This window comes from Nyctibius grandis, chromosome 4 (assembly GCF_013368605.1).
Source record: "Nyctibius grandis isolate bNycGra1 chromosome 4, bNycGra1.pri, whole genome shotgun sequence".
NCBI classification, from domain to species: domain Eukaryota; kingdom Metazoa; phylum Chordata; class Aves; order Nyctibiiformes; family Nyctibiidae; genus Nyctibius; species Nyctibius grandis.
Genome location: NC_090661.1, coordinates 83,902,096 through 83,917,968, shown reverse-complemented (window position 1 = coordinate 83,917,968; position 15,873 = coordinate 83,902,096). Strand labels below are relative to the sequence as shown.

General features: G+C 41.9%; 1 protein-coding gene across 3 annotated transcripts in view; it reads left to right on the top strand.

Annotated features, from left to right (window-relative positions):
• Positions 1 to 15,873, top strand: part of ALOX5 (arachidonate 5-lipoxygenase) — a 48,850-nt gene that overhangs the window by 16,094 nt on the left and 16,883 nt on the right. For all 3 annotated transcript variants that reach the window (XM_068399828.1, XM_068399827.1, XM_068399829.1), the window contains 4 exons: positions 6,002 to 6,200; positions 8,028 to 8,109; positions 9,661 to 9,783; positions 15,115 to 15,221. In XM_068399828.1, the coding sequence (XP_068255929.1) occupies positions 6,002 to 6,200; positions 8,028 to 8,109; positions 9,661 to 9,783; positions 15,115 to 15,221 (511 nt within the window). The remainder of the gene's footprint in view (positions 1 to 6,001; positions 6,201 to 8,027; positions 8,110 to 9,660; positions 9,784 to 15,114; positions 15,222 to 15,873) is intronic.

Sequence of the window (15,873 nt, the reverse complement as noted above, 5' to 3'; positions counted from 1 at the left end):
CATCGGACGCTTGAGGTATGATGTGCTAAGTTTTGTTGTTGCAGACGTTTTTCTGGGGAGTGCAGTGTGTTTCTCCAGGCACCTGTTCAGGTAACATTGTGTCCAAAACACTGCAAGTCTTACTAGTGCTTTGTGAAAAGAAAGAAGGAAAGAAAAGAAAAATACCAATACGGAACCAAAAAAATAAAACTGAAGCAGGCCAAAAGACTTTCAGGTTGGTTGGTTGGTAAAATGTGGCAACTGGTTTCACAGTTCTGCCTGTAGTGTTTCTTTCAATAGCATATCTGTAATTTTCTTTTTCTGCAAAGCAATTCAATTGTGAATACATTTGCGAAAAAAAATGCACTTTTTTCAGTGGATGACCAGGATTTTACAGTATTATCTTGTAAGGCTTTGTCTACTTTCCAGTTTCTTTTCTAAATGTTGGACCAGGCTCAGTAGTTCCATTATTCTGGTAATGTCTTCATTTGAATTAATGCAAATTGTGCATATTGCTAGATATGATGAATGAGGGCTTGAACCAGTTCTGAGTAGCAGATTTGCATGCCAAATGTTGATTGAGGGAAAGGGACGTGGAAAAACCTGAAGGGATTTGCGCAGTGGTAGCTCAGTTGTAGTTTTTGGCTGACTTACTCCAAGTACTGGACACGGACGATGTAGAAAGCCATAGCTGCTTTTCTTTACTCAGTGTCTTTTGAGTAAGTTCCTGTCAGTGCTGAGTGATTTCAAAGCAAGTGTTACGGTGGCACTCAGTTCTCTGTGTTCTTCCTGTTATCCCTTCATTTGCTTTTTGCTTTTGTTGAAAGAAACACACTCACAAGTATTTCCAGAAGTTCTTTATACAGTTCTGTCCACTTCGAGCTTTGTGCTTATAGAAAGAGGGGTTGTCTGCGTCATCCTTTTTGCAATATTAGGCTAGTCAGCAGGAGTCTCTCCTCAGAAAGAGCTTAGGTTTTACATGAGATTAAATTCCTTGAACAGGATGCTACGGGAGTTTGGACAGTCCAAGAGTCTTCATTAATTCTGTCCTCTCACTCTGAACTCAAACTGTGTAAAAACTCTTAGCATCTCTGGCTCACTGTGCAGTCATCAGGGATGCCAAGTGTTTACCAGGAGACCTCGTGCAACAAATGCCGTAGAAGCCTTGAGCAACCAACTGTCGGTTCTTACCTGGACCTTGTACCATCTTTGTAACCTGACACACCTTTACTGCATTAGCAAAATTGCAATCTCAGGTGAGCCCACGGCATCACTGGCTTGGAGGCAGTGAAAGCTGGGTGAGACATCAGGAGGGAACCCTTACTTTCAGAAATGCCATTACAATGGGAACTGTGACCGTCATAAAAAGATTAAAAACCTTTAGGAACTTTTAGGCTAATTGAGTGTCTTTTTTTTGCATTACTTCAACAGTGACTTGTGCAACTATTTTAGGAGTCTTGTAATATTAGCAAAGAGGTTGTTACCAGAGGAATGAGTTTCTTCCAAAGACTGGCTGTTAATATGACTTTTCTATCCACACTTTGGATCTGATTCACGTTGCTTTTTAATTTAAATCTTAGATGTGTATATGTATATAGGTATGACATTGTAAGAACTGTAGAAATATATATGTGTAAATGAGAATTTTTTAAAAATGACATTGTTAGCTGAAACTTTAAAGGAGATGAATTATAAAAGGGTAGTCAGGTATCTTAAGCAACAAGGAGTTGGTGAGAAAATAAGACTAATTTCAGACTTTCTGTGCCATACTAATCACTTGACAGCAATGGGTTTTCGTGAGGACTTGAGCTAAAAATAATGCATCACATTTCCCCTATCCAGATGGTGTCTTTGGTCACCTTATTCTTCTGTACACAACTAGCCCTGGAACTGGAAATGAGTGAGAAGATGGAGCATAAAAATCCTAAGTAACTGAATACAAAGCGAATCTGATCCAGATGCAGTTTATCATTTGCCCCTGTAGGTTACTGCATTAGTCTTTACCTGTTTGAGTTCCCTTTATAGTGATGAACACAAATGAGTAATAATTCACGTAGGTTTGTGGATTCGTTTGGATTGTGTCTCTGCAAAGTGGCTACTTCCAGCTCCTGACTGCCAAATGCAACAAGATCATGGTAAAATTGAAAGAGAGAATTCATTTTTTGTTGTAATTGCATAAAGAGGAGCACAAGCAGGAAGTGGCTGAGTTTGAGATACATGATATGACAGTCTGTGACGAGGGACTCTTCCGCAAAGTGCTGCCTGGTCCTGGAAAGACATACAAAATTGCAGAAGTACTGACTCAGTGAGAAACCTGAGCCTGGTAAAGAGTTTATTGACACTTTTTATTGAGAAAACCAAGAGTTGCAGGGAGATAAATACGGAATAGAAATGGTTCAAGTGCTGCCTATTTCTGGAAAGAAGATTTGAAGAATGGGAAATAATCTGAGCATGTTATCTACGTTTTCTAGCCATCATACAGAATTCTTTGTGCCAATTGACGAGAGTGAAGCAGAGAATATTGGACGTGGGGTGGTAGGCAAAGATCAGGGTGGTGTTTGAAACCAGCGTTGTGGGAGGGAGGAATCTCCATTCACTTAGCCAGGAGCACAGGGGTATGCCCTACAGTCACTGTCATAGTTGTGGCTCAAGGCACTATTAATGTGATTTCTGAGAAAAGCCACTGAACATTTTTCAATCTCCATAGCAGGTTCAAAATCATGAATCATCAAGGGAATGAAATTACATTGACACATTATCCTTTTAGCTGTTCTGGGATAGCGTTGAGGGTGGAAGGGTTGAAGAGTCAGCAACATAAACTTCAAAAAAATGTTTTAAATTAGTATATTTATTGGCTGTACAGAAAGAACTATTTCTTTTCTGCTATGGAGATGCAAGGAAAAGTGACAAGCATCATTTTAATATGTTGATTGAAATCTTAGCTCTGATTTTCTTCTCTCAGCTCACATCCTAGCAGACAGATGCTGTCATCCCAAGCTTGCCAAGGACTGCCATGCTATTCGTGAAGCAGTTTGTTACCACCTAGTGTGTATGGGTGTGCTATTGACATAGACATTGCACATTTTTATTTAAGACATAGCGGGCTTCCTTTTTAAAAGAAACAGTTCAATGTCCTTTGCTTTAATAGGCATGGGGAGAATATAGCTCAGACTACGATTAGTCTGTTAAGTCTCAGCAAATCAAAATAAGCACCATCCATGCCCATTTTAAATATTTGAGCCTAAAATTAAATTAGGCTGCATATTAGAAGAAATTCCAATATCCTTGTTAGTATGAAATAGCCTCGTATGAGTTGCAGTGTAGCAATCATGGCCTGACAGTTTCAAAGCTAATTGAAGAACATCTTTGGGGAAAGACAGGCAAGGACAACGTTTCATTGTCTACAGGATGGACTTCAAAGCCTAAAGGGTTTTTTATTTTTCTCTGGCTTCTGTGAGTCAGTTAGATGTGACAAACTTTATTGAAAGCTGGTATTTTTATGTAATGGGTTATGAGAGAACTGAGGTCTGTCATCCCAAACTTTGGTGGACAGATAGATGTCTTCATCCCAAAATGATCATCACAGCTGGTAATTCAGAAATAGCTCATAGAAAAGGGTACTTTGCATCAATAATATGGGAAACGTGTTAAAATGGGAGAGGATCCTTCTAATGTGTGTTCTTCCAATCATGTGGGTGCAAGTCGCTATGAGTCTTTCTTTTGTAACAGATGAAATAATAAGTGCATCTGGAGGCATTTAAGAATTACTTTTTTTTCCCTCCTTTCTCCTGTCTGGAATTTAATCTTTCTTCACTTTTCAGTTTTGGCCCTTATGTGAATTAGCCTTTCCCTAGCAAGTAAGACAGTAACAGTGGGCATATATCAAATGCCTGGGGAAGGCTAAGAAAGTGCTCCTGAAAAGAACAAACAGAATATGGTGTCTAGGTCAGGAGCCAAATGACAAAACTCACACAGGCAGGCGAGTCTCTACAGGCGCTGCAGTATGTTGATGCAGTGCCTCATCCTTTTGATATCAGCAGATGGCTGGTTTCTAAGATTGTTGACTGTGTTGAGAAAAGCCACAAGACAATGAAGTCTCTACTTGTAACCACATGAAGCTTAGCAGGATCATCTGAGCAGAGTAGGCTTTGGCTGCTGCTCCCGTGGTTTCCATGGCCAATTCAGCTTTGCTACAATGAGCACTTGGTTACTCCCCTTTGTCCTGAGCTGTTTACACTCTTGGAAAGTGAGAGTCAATTCCTGTTCTCCTGAATTGCCTAGCACCATATGGTGTCTTACCGGTCATATTTGAAATAATTATTAATTTCTTCCTATGCTGGTATTGCCTAATAGTGCAAGTGCCACCAAAACTGTCATTTACTCGTTTACATGCTGTCCCCACATGCAGTAAGAGACTGCATGCATTCCTGAGAAGTTAGCCCCCTGAGGGGACTGAAGTACCCATTTCTGGAGTAAGTGTTCACTGTCATAGATCTGTTAGGCAATTTAGTAAGGCACTTAAGTCAGCATTCATAACAGCCATTCTGCTGAGTAGGGGGTGCTTAGCATGGGCAGTAAGTGCTGAGGGGAGCACCATGTCCACAGCTGTCCTTCTTCCAGGCCTGGCCATGTGTTTTGTCTAGGTGACTAGTTCTCTGTGGCCTTCAGTGCAGCCACTCGTCACACCTCAGTAGGTAGAGCACTTAGCAGCTAAGGTTTGCTATTACATGTCCTCACAGATACACTCATCCTGGTGGTCCAAGTGGCTCCACATCCATTTCAAGCCATCTGATGGTGAAGCCCTGAGATGCAAAATCATATACGTGGGCTGAGAACAGGCCTACCATATGGAAGAAATGCTGAACTTGGTAGTCGAAGCCATTGTAATTTAAATGGAAGGAAAAGAAAAAGTTCACTGCTACTTCTTTTGTAGCCCTGCTGCAGCAGCCATCAAGAAAAGGAAAGCATGGTATTCAGTCACTTCCTCATCCTGACCAGGTTCAGAGGTGCAGCCCTCGCACATCAGCAAAACTTGGTGTAGGGACAGCATCAGGACTGGTCTGCTCCTCACCTGGATCATTGCATGGCCAAAACTCAAGGTTTCAGGGGCCTGTTCCTGTAGGCCACTGATGAGGGCACTCCTAAAGGAGCAGGTATGGGTGGTCCTAGCCTTCAGTACCAGCTCAGTGTAAAGACCCTGTGACCAGACCCTTCTCACGGGAAAGGACTAAACAGACTAGCTACTGTGCAAGTCTGGGCTGAGGTCCCTATATGTTGCAGGAGTCAGGCCTTTGGGTTAGCTCCAAACTGAGGAAGGAGCTAAACCATGTTTTCGCATGCTGGCTTGTTTTCTGTGAAAGAATGATGTGCCTTCAGAGCTAGATGGGGTTCTTGTGCACCTTGTTTTCAGTTAGCTACGTACATTCCTGTGTACATCTGAGCAATGTATCATTGTCCAAATCTGAGCTGTACAAACATAAAATGTACCATTGTCCTCATTTTTAAAATGGAGAACCGAAGAAGACCAGCCACAGGAAGCATAAGACAAGGGATTTTGGTGACTTGGGTACTGTCCTTAGTCTAACGCACACATGACTAATACACACATGTCTTTAGATTCCTAGTCCAATGTGTTAATCTCATGATCATCTTTCCACTCCAGTTGCGTGAATAGATGTGCCCTACCCATATCTCTTACAGATATTGCTAGGAGAGCAGTAAATAGTTTCATGATCCGCACGTTTTTCTCAGACTTGCAAACATTTCAAGGAGTAGTATCATTTTTAGGTTGCATACAAAAATGTTTCTCCATTTCTGGAATGTTTTGCGTGTTCTTGTTTGTTCTCTTATTCATCTTTCTGTTGCATTGCAGTCCAATAATAAGTCTTCCTTTTCTCATCCACCAGAAGCTGGAAAGTTCTGTTGTACCTATGCCATATCAGGAAAGGCCACGCATGCTTGTGTAGGGCTGGTTGTGCTTCCTGCATGTGCAGTGGATCATTGACTGTCTTCTGCTCTGTAGGTTGATTCCTATGATGTGACTGTGGAAGAAGACCTTGGAGAAATTCAGCTAATAAAAATTGAGAAACGAAAATATTGGTACCGGGATGACTGGTACCTTAAGTATATCACTGTGAAAACACCAATGGGTGACTATTTGGAGTTCCCATGTTACCGTTGGATTACAGATGAAAAAGAGATTGTTCTTCGAGATGGAAGAGGTGAGAGCCATAAGAAACCTGATTTCCTGCAGAACATCCAAAATTCTTCCACCTCTCCTTCCCCTTTCCCCATATACTTCCCAATCTCCTCTCGCGTGGAGAACCACTGCCAGTCCCCTTCTGCATCCTGGGGAATGGGCTTTCCCTGCTGACTAGGACTGCTTTCTGAGCAGTTTGTTGGGCTGGGAGTTGAGTTGGATATTGTAGGAAGTGTATGCAAGAAACAGTCCTTACACTGGCTAGTTACACTGGTCTTGAATCTGAAGGCTGACCCTAATGTAAAATTTTTGTCTGCTCCACATTGCCATTACTGGAAGCCCTTTTGATCTAATTAGAATTAGTGTCCCGTCAATGTTTCATATTAAGCCCCTAGGTGGCCCATGATTAATCACCTGTAAATTGTCTTGTTTCCTTCAGAGTGAAATAACATCCCAAAGTAGGCTGCCCAGCAGGTGCAAGGTCTGACTTGAAACAGCAGCTTCACTTTTCACCCTTCTTTTTGCATGCTGTCAAGTCCAGGAGAAGGCAGGGTGAGATGGATATGACTGCTGCAAGTAGGGGTGACCAACTGAGAAAAGTGTTGCAGCACTTCTGAGCTCTGTTCAGAATGGCCTGTTGGACCTGAAACTTGTGTTTTAACTGTCTCTGACTACCTGCTTGCTGTGATCAGGGCTGGGGCAGACACTTGTCGCTGATGTTTGCTTGTTCCCCTCTGTTTCCTAGGGTAGGTTGAATGCTGTAGTGGTCTGCAGCATGAGTGCCTGAAAACAGCTGAAACAATATATGAGGTGGTAGGAAATAAATGTTTATCTTCCTATTAATTTTTTGCTACTCCTAGTTGAGGAATTTTGCATTTGAAGCCTCTTGTCCTATAAACACAACTATGTGTCAGTTTATTTTTGGTCTTCAGAGGGACTTTCCATTTTTCATAATTTGATTTATAACAACCGTAACACTTCCATAGAAAGCAGCTTTCAGAGCATGGTGAGGTAAAGAACAAAAGCAAGAGAAACCCTGTTGGTAACTTGAACACAATCAGCTGGAAACTGCTAGCCATATATGTTATCAGTTGTATTACCTGATATTTCCAACTCCAAATCCCAATCAGCAATTTCCATGAAACTCCTACTGGCTTTATCTGCCTTCCCATTTGTGTATGTAAAGTGAGTCTCGTACCTTGCCCTTTCTCTGATCACTAAGGAAGTCTCTCTGTTATTTAATGGTATAGTGAATACATGGTCAGAAAAGCAAGCTGTCTGGAAATGAAGCCTCACTGTTTTTTCTTTCTGTTCTCATGAGAAGACAACATGATTATAGCCCCAAGCTGACAGGGGAGAGCACAGCTCAAGGGGAGAGGATAGGAGATGTTTCATGGAGATGTCTTTTAGCAGAGAAGATTAGCTGGAACAATGTTGTGATTTCTCTTATTGATGAAAATTCCCTTAGATACTGAAACGTAAAATTAATTCCCGTGACCCTATTCAGACCATTTAACGCTAGATATGTACAGCAAGTGTCTACACTAGGAATCCAGGTTTTATATGCAGTTGAGACAAATGTTCCTAGCTTGAGGAACATTTAATTTAATGTTAATTAATTGCTGCTTGGAGGCACCAAGTTAGGAGCTTATCTCCTTCCACAGATTCTCTAGGGACCTGTGTTTCTACTCGAGGTACTAAATTGGATTGTGTAAGCATTTCCCACAGAAACTCTGTAAAAGTATAGATCAGAAGCTCGAAGGTTTGGAAACTTTGCTTTCCTTCTCAAGACCTGGGCAGTGATAGGTAGAGGAACCTCATAACCCTGTCTCTTTCCCCTGTTTCACAGCAAAGCTCCCTCGGGATGACAAGACCCAGATTCTCAAGCAGCACAGACGTAAAGAGCTTGAGACCCGTCAAAAAATGTACCGGTGAGTTTCCCATAGCTCCCCAGAAGGTCCAGGGCCTGTTTTTATCAGGTCAGAGTTTGGCAGAGTATGTTCAGATTATCATGTTGCTCTAATTACTGGACTGCTGGATAAGAGAAAGCGTAAGTTACCATGTTGGCCGTATATGTTTTTCACTTAGATGGAATTCACTGTAAATGATGATCATCCTGGTGCAAGTGGCATTATGAGATACTTGAATCCCAGATAAGCCTGTCTGGAAGGCTTAAGTGGGAATTCAGTGGTACAGTCTCTGTGTGGGCCCTCTGGCACACAGCTGTGCTTTCAAGGAAGATTTGAAGGCAGATTTGATTTGCCTTTTACAAGCAGTACTCCAGGTTTGGAACATGATCTGAACATGTCAGCTCTTACCGAAGCTTTTTGGCTGCTGCAGCAAGCTAGTTTTAGTTGTTTCCTGCACCAAAGTGCAGTGGAAGATCTGTCCCTGTTTGAGTGGACTGGAATGTGCTATCAAAACATGGTTGTGATACCAACATTTATAATGTCATAGACTTTTTTTCCTAATCAAGGTCACAATGGGAAAATGCTATCTTTTAGCAATGGGTAACTCCAGAAGGCATTAGACATTTCCTTTTCCTAGAGACGTACTCTCTGTTAAAATAACAAAAGTTTCTTGCACTTACATCTCCTTATCATGAGAGTAAGGATCAGAAGGACAGAGAGTCCATTCAGAATTGATGGATTGAGGCTCGGTGTATGTGTTGTTGATAGCATTTGACTAACAAAGGACCTTGCTTACAAATTATGGGAAACAGAGCAGAGGAAAATATATTTCAAAAAGAGGCATGGCACAAAATTTTATTTACATATGCAAAAAGGAAGGCAAAACCATTTGTAATTCCAGAGAAATAGCCATTTACAATTCAGACACATAACTGATAACACACAATGCAGTCTGTGTGTGGCAGGCAGTTTGGAAATACTATTGAAACAGTATTCTTTACAAACCACCTTCTTTTGTTTTGAAGTAAAAATGGGGCATGGTGCAAGAAACAGTCATGGCAGAGAATGTATGCCGTGACTGATAGGAGGTAAAGCTCTTCTGATGAGCTGAATCAAGACTTTCTGTATCTCTTGGAGAGCTGCCTTTTGGAGGAACCTAAATACATGTCTGAGTACTTTTAGCTGCATTATCTCAGTTCTGCAAAAATGTAGCCCCAAGAATGTGTGTGCATTGGGCAGCTGTCTGTCTCTCTGTCATCTCCCCTCCCAGTAGATTTGAAGGTAATGCCAATTTCAACCAAATGTGACAAGTGTTAGGAAATATCGCAGATATTAAGTTACTTCAACTTTTGTGAAGGTGGGTGGCCAAGTAGATGCCTTCCATTGTACTTCAGGATTCTGTAGGGTACTGGTAGGTATTGATGTGGTATAAGTCAGTATTTTTGGCCCAAATGAGTCTGCCACAAATTTACTTTATAGAGTTGAGTCACAGAAGCAGTATAGGTAAAGGAATGACACAGCTGTCATGCTGGTAAGGTTATATGGGTAATCCAACCTCTCTTATTTTCTCAGCTGGAAGGAGTGGCATCCAGGCTTTCCCCTGAGCATCGATGCCCATTCTCACAGTGAGCTGCCTCGTGACATCCAGTTTGACAATGAGAAAGGAATTGACTTCATTCTGAACTACTCTAAAGCGTAAGTGTTTGTGGAACTTTAGGAGTTTTGCAAAATCTCTTTTGGGGCAGAGTAAGGATCTGATCACCCTTTAGGTTTCATTGGAATCTCAGAATTGGATTCTTTTCTCCCAGCTGGATCTACAGTCAATCAAAGTAGGAAAGAATTGAAGGGCTTTTTTTTTTTTTTTTAAATATCAATGTTTTAAGCTTTTCACGCTGGGAACTGGCCAAGCCTCTGCATTCTCATTAGACACTGTTTTGGCTGTAGACGGGATCGATGAGGCAGTGGTGAAAAGCATAGGAAGAAGGACTATTGGCACCTGATACCTTAGGCTTCTGACTTAGTTCTCAGGGTCGCCCCCTAGAGGTACTTCTCTCCCCCGACTGCGATAATGAAGCCTTTCAGTCACATACCAAAAGAAGATGGTATCAATGCACCCTTGAAACCCTGCTGAAGAAAAGCTTTTCTGAGCAGCTCATCAGTTAACCACATCTGAGTGTAATTTGCTTGTGGCAACAAAGTCACTGTCCACCCACTTGCATGTGTCATGTCATTGAAAAAAAAATGGAGTCTTGGCCATTGGATGAAGCTGAATAATCAATCCTGCAGAGCTCTTTGAAATAGTACAGGATTAATGAGGCAAATAGGACCTCTCTGGTCTGCGAGTCCCCTTCTGAGCTGTCTCACATGCCCAGGTCACATCATGCTGTCTCAGACATCCCATCATACTATCAGACGGTGGAATAGTCTGAGATGAGACAAGACTGGTCCAAGATCACACACAATTTCTACACCTGTGATTCTGTTAATATGCTGATCTCTTCATATTTTGGAAAGGTGTTCCTTCCATTATTTGGGTGATCAGATGGAGATTATGTCATAAAGCATAGGTTCGTAAGAACTAGGGAGTTTAATAGCCATACTGAGAAACTTCCAGCTTCTAATAACAGTGTATACTTGATTATCTGAGTCCATCTGGGGAACTGACAGTGACTGAAACCTTAGGAGTCAGCGCATTTTTGGTGTTAAATTTATGCAGCTGAATTTTACTACCAACACAGAGTCAAATCCCATGGCTTGTTCTGAGGGAATCTACCTACTTGTTTTCTAATTTGGAAAATTGGAAACTTCAAAGAACAATGTTGGTGTTTTTTTGTCTGTATTAGCTCTGCTGTAGATTTCTCCCTCCCTCCCTCCTCTCTCTCCCACAGTAGGATTTGTTTTTCACAATGGAATAATGCTTTGTAACATCAGCAATTTTTTTTTTTTAACAGAATAAATCTCCAGCAGGTGTGAACAGGGTGATGGGTGTGTTTCTGCAGCACATATGGCCAGATGAACCTAGATCTTTCAGAGATAATTGGAATAAGGCAGGGGTCTCTAGCTTTCTATCTCATGCAAACTAGGATCTTAGGAGAATGATGGAACAGGCTGTGGGGTCACACAAGGAGTTAGATTAATGGCACAAAAGACAGATGGATGCTTCCTGCCCCCCAGGCTTACCCAGTGGCACATGTATTGCCTCAACTTTATGTTTAGACTTCTGAAGAACCAAATCTCTCATCTTTAATATGAGCCAGAAGTTGAGGTCCCTTCTCACCTCGTGAAATACCTTATTCCTCAAGCAACCCTTTAGTATTCAGTGGATTCTTAAAGCTTTAAGAAATTTTAAAGAATCTGAGGCCTTGACCGTAGGTCCTTGGAAAAATCTAGATTCTGGTGTTCCTCTTCCACAGACAGGTATTAGAACCAAGCCCTGCAGGAGCCTTTTAGTCAGCAGATAATGAACTTGATAACGGCCATCAGAAATAGTTCTTTGGGAAAATAAATAAATACATAAATAAAGCAAGAAAAATAAGCCAAGAACACTGTGAAAGTTTGCATAGTGTTGTTTAAATGGCAAGTCAATTTTTTTATAAGGCCAGAAAAGATCATTCTTGATCTGTAGTCAGGACTAATACAATGCAGGCCAGACTACCACAGCCAGTCTCTAATACTTTGTTTATCTTCCCTCTGTGTGCAAACTGATAAGTTAAATTACCAATTTGAATTTATGAAATTATCAAAGTTGATAATTTCACTTTCTTTACCTCCCAGAAAGTGCATATCTGTGAAGTGCTTTGAGATTCAATCAGGTGGGACAACAGTACAACCTGTTCACCATGAAACAGAGCCAGGGGTGAGGCCATCCTGAAAAAGGGAAAAACCCATCATAGTTGTTGTGTTGTGCTGTTGTGAGTAAACCTGTGGCAAAACCAAGAAGAGGTTCCAAGAAAGGGAAGAAAGTAAAACACTGTGCAGCTCTTCATTGGCCCGGCTTCAGGAAACAGTCTAGCTCAGAAAAGCACGGAATAATTCCTTTAAGGGAAGAGGAGAGGTGTGAAAATGTGCAAACCCCATGCAAGGTCATTGGGATCTTCTCTTGTTACGCTAGCAATGGCGTGGTATTCCAAACTTCTACACATCTTGTGTTTTCCAAGAGCTGTTGCTTCTAGCATGGTGTTAGCCAGTGCAAAACAACTGTTTCCCAGCTCATTTAGCAGATCTGAGTGATGCAGGAGCCACAGCATCTGAAAGCCAGAAATGACCGGTTTGCCATTAGTAGACATAATCAATTTGGAGGCTGCATTCCCCTTCTAGTAATCCCATCCCGCCAGTCTGTAGCATGTTGTCAGAGATCCTGAGTCATAGCCAAGTGAAGCTTGCAAACAATTCACCAGAGTGCAGGACATCTATTTTTGTTGTTGTCTGTAAGCAGGAACATGAAACTTTATTGCAGATAGCCAGCCATTCTGGAGAACTGGTATGACACAGAAGAGATTTTTCCAAGGAACAGCAATGCTTCTTGCCTGGCACATTTGGCTGACCTATGCTTTTGGTTGGGTGAACTGTGAAAAGCTTTGGAGAATGAGTTTGATAGCCCTTATCTAGCTACTCTGTTGTGCTTTGGGAGCTTGGGACAACTATCTGCATGAATGGAGTGGAGATACATGGGGGAAGGCATGGGGGTCTTCTTTCAGTTTGAGTGCAGTAGGAAGGAATACAGGGAGGTGTGTTTGGAAATCCAAGGGCAGGTGTAGAGTTGCAAGGTGTAGCAGTGGGCAGGGAGCACATTTAATGAAAAATGTGAGAGCTGTGAGAGTTGTATGAGACTTTGGGAGTAGTGGAAGAGGGGAGGGGAAAGCACTTTTGCTTGGGACATGCAAAACTGAACTTAGAAAGAGGGAGATATGTCTCAGAGATTCCTTCTGCTGTTGTAATATTGGATCTTTAGATGCTGTTGGCAGTGGATAATTCTGTAAATTTATCGGATTAATCATAGGTGGGGATAATCCTGAAGGTTTCCAGTGCTGATGTGACCACTATCTAGCAAATGAAAACCCTCACCCTGGATTCTGTGCCAGAAATGCAGGCTTGCATAGCTATTTTGGACCAGTGCTACATTTGGGCAGATGAAGTTGTACAAGCAACTTTTTGCCATTTTTTCCTTACTCTGGTTCCTAGTAAGTGCTAGAGACATTTGAAAAGTACTTGATTTCCTGGGGAAGACAGGCTTTTATTTCCTAAGTCCTTTGGATGTTTGTTCCAAGATAGGTAGTGTGAAAGACTGCTTCCTTTAGGAAGTAATCTTGGAAACATCTGACAATGTATGCCTGGCATTCAGTGGGTCAAACCACAGCAGGTTTGTGACTACATACCAGGTACTGTGCCTGCTGCTTGGTTTGATCAGGCTAATAGCCCCAGATAGGAAGAGCACCCTTGGCAGGAGAGGAGCAGTACATGCTGGTTCATGTGTCTAGTGTTTCCTGATCTCAGAGTATCTCTGAAGGAGGGCAGAGGCTCTACAGGACCCTTAGTGGAAACTCTCAAATGGACAGTGTCAAGTAACTCTTCTCAAGCTACTGAGTTATGTTGTTTAAAATAATTTAAACTTCTGGTCATGGTCATGCTTCCTCTTGAAGTTCATCTGTGATTCAGACACCTAGTATCTATCCATAAAGTCCTGCCCAGTAGCTACCCTCCCTTTTATCCTTGTACAATCATTCTGTGTCCCTGTCAGATGTGAAGAGACCTCTGAAGAGGTCATCTCCTGTTCCAGGCTAGATAGTTGCCTGAGTTTTACTTCCTAACATGCCTCCAGGCGCCTCTTAACCTTGACTGCCTTCTGCAGCAGCAGAAACAGTCCATTCTACATGCACCCTGTCTGGGCTCAGTGCAGAAGCAAGCTTCTTTGTCAGGTTATGGTCACGCTGGTCTAGAGCCCTCCTCCAGATTACCACTTGCTGTTTTTCCAGGCTTTTGGTCCTCTTCAGCCACTTCTAATCCACTTCTTTTTAAGGTGGCTCAGTCTCAGTTTACTAATTATAAATCCACCCTCCTGGGATTCTTCCTCCCTCAAATTCTGTTTGGTAGTATTTCCTGCAACACTGTGACCTTTCTTTACTCTGTTATCTGCCCTGCTTATCTTTGTGTGGTGTGTGTGCTTTTCTTTGCGCATTTGAAGTGGTAGTGGAAAACCAACTTTCTTTTTAAAATTCATTATTTGCTTTCAAGTCAAAACAAATGACTTCTATTTAATAACAACAGTTTAGCATTTATGTAACAATTTAGGACTTGTCATCTCATACAAGGTGAACTTGCTTGAATGGCTTGTAGACAGAATACTTTGCTGAACTAGCACTTTAAGTCAAATGTTTCTGGCTCCCAGCTCCCCATGTTCTTGTGATGTCAGCAACCAAGTGACTTGATTCCTGAGGTTAAAGATGCGTGTCAAGTTTAAACAGCTGCCCAAGTAAATAGAAATCTCTCAAAAACTCAGGCCTTGCATTGTAGGGGTCTGGTCTGGCCTTGGTTGCGTGGAGACTTACAGGAGCTGTTCTCTGTTTCGGAACACTGTCTGGACTGATCCTGGGTTGTGTTTGCTCTGACTTTATGTGAATCACTCAGTCTCTTTGTGTCACTATACCCCTCTCTGAATTGGTGCTAATAGTGATCTTAGCACTCTCAGTAGATGCTAACTACTGATGACGTGTGAAGCACTAGTTTTTCTGACTATAGTTTTTATATGACATAGGTCTTAAAGCACAGCCATTGTAGACTGTCAAGAACAACTCTAGAATGGAGTTCAATAAATGCAGTAGCAGGGACTGGGCTCTTGAGATGCCTTTCAGGCTTGTGGGTAAAGGTACAGCCAGCAAATTTAATTCTGTAGGGTGACCAATCTCACATTCCACCACTGTAAAATTTGTTGTGTGTAGGTATATAAAAGGGTGGAAGAGAATGGGGAAGGGTATTGAGGAAGCTGGAGCTGATTTTTTTCTGAGGTGTTTTGTTTTGTTTTGCTTTTAGGATGGAGAATCTTTATGTCAACCGTTTCATGCACATGTTCCAGTCCTCCTGGAGTGATTTTGCAGATTTTGAGAGGATCTTTGTCAGAATCAGCAACACAATCTCTGGTGGGTTTATCAGCATTTGCTCATGTTTGCATTGTAGAATGACTATTTAGTTGTCTTGAATATATATGATTAGGATGGAAGTTATATGATTAGGATGGAAGTGGCTGACCCTCACTTCTGCTCTCCCATGGTTTTTCATAAATAAACTGTAATCTCAGACTGCTGATCACTCCAACAGCCCACAAGACCAAAAAGTGAAGCAATGATCTCACGCAAACTAAAATTACTAGGAGTTGCTCAGTGACCTTCTCTGCCCTGAGCTATACTGGAGGTCAGGCCAGTTGGGCATCATAGTCCCTTTTGGCTTTTAGAAATGTATTTTCAGATATGTGCAAGTTCCATAGGACAAATTTTCATAAGTATTTCACTTCTAAACCTAGAGATAGCTTAGTGGGAGTGCCTTTCAGAGCATATTAGCTGTTAAGGCATTTTTGAAAGTTTGATCATCTATCTCCCACTTCAGCCATCTAAATACATGGAAAATCTGCAGAGAGGCACATTTGAAAATGTTTTCTGCTAAAAGCAAGTACCAGGGTGACCCCTCTGGCCTCTTACACAAACCAGATCAAAGGCTGTTGCCTGAGATCCCAGCCGTGTGCTCGGTCGTGGTTGCACTGCTGCTAACAGTCCTGGCTTCTCGTCCCTGTCCTGA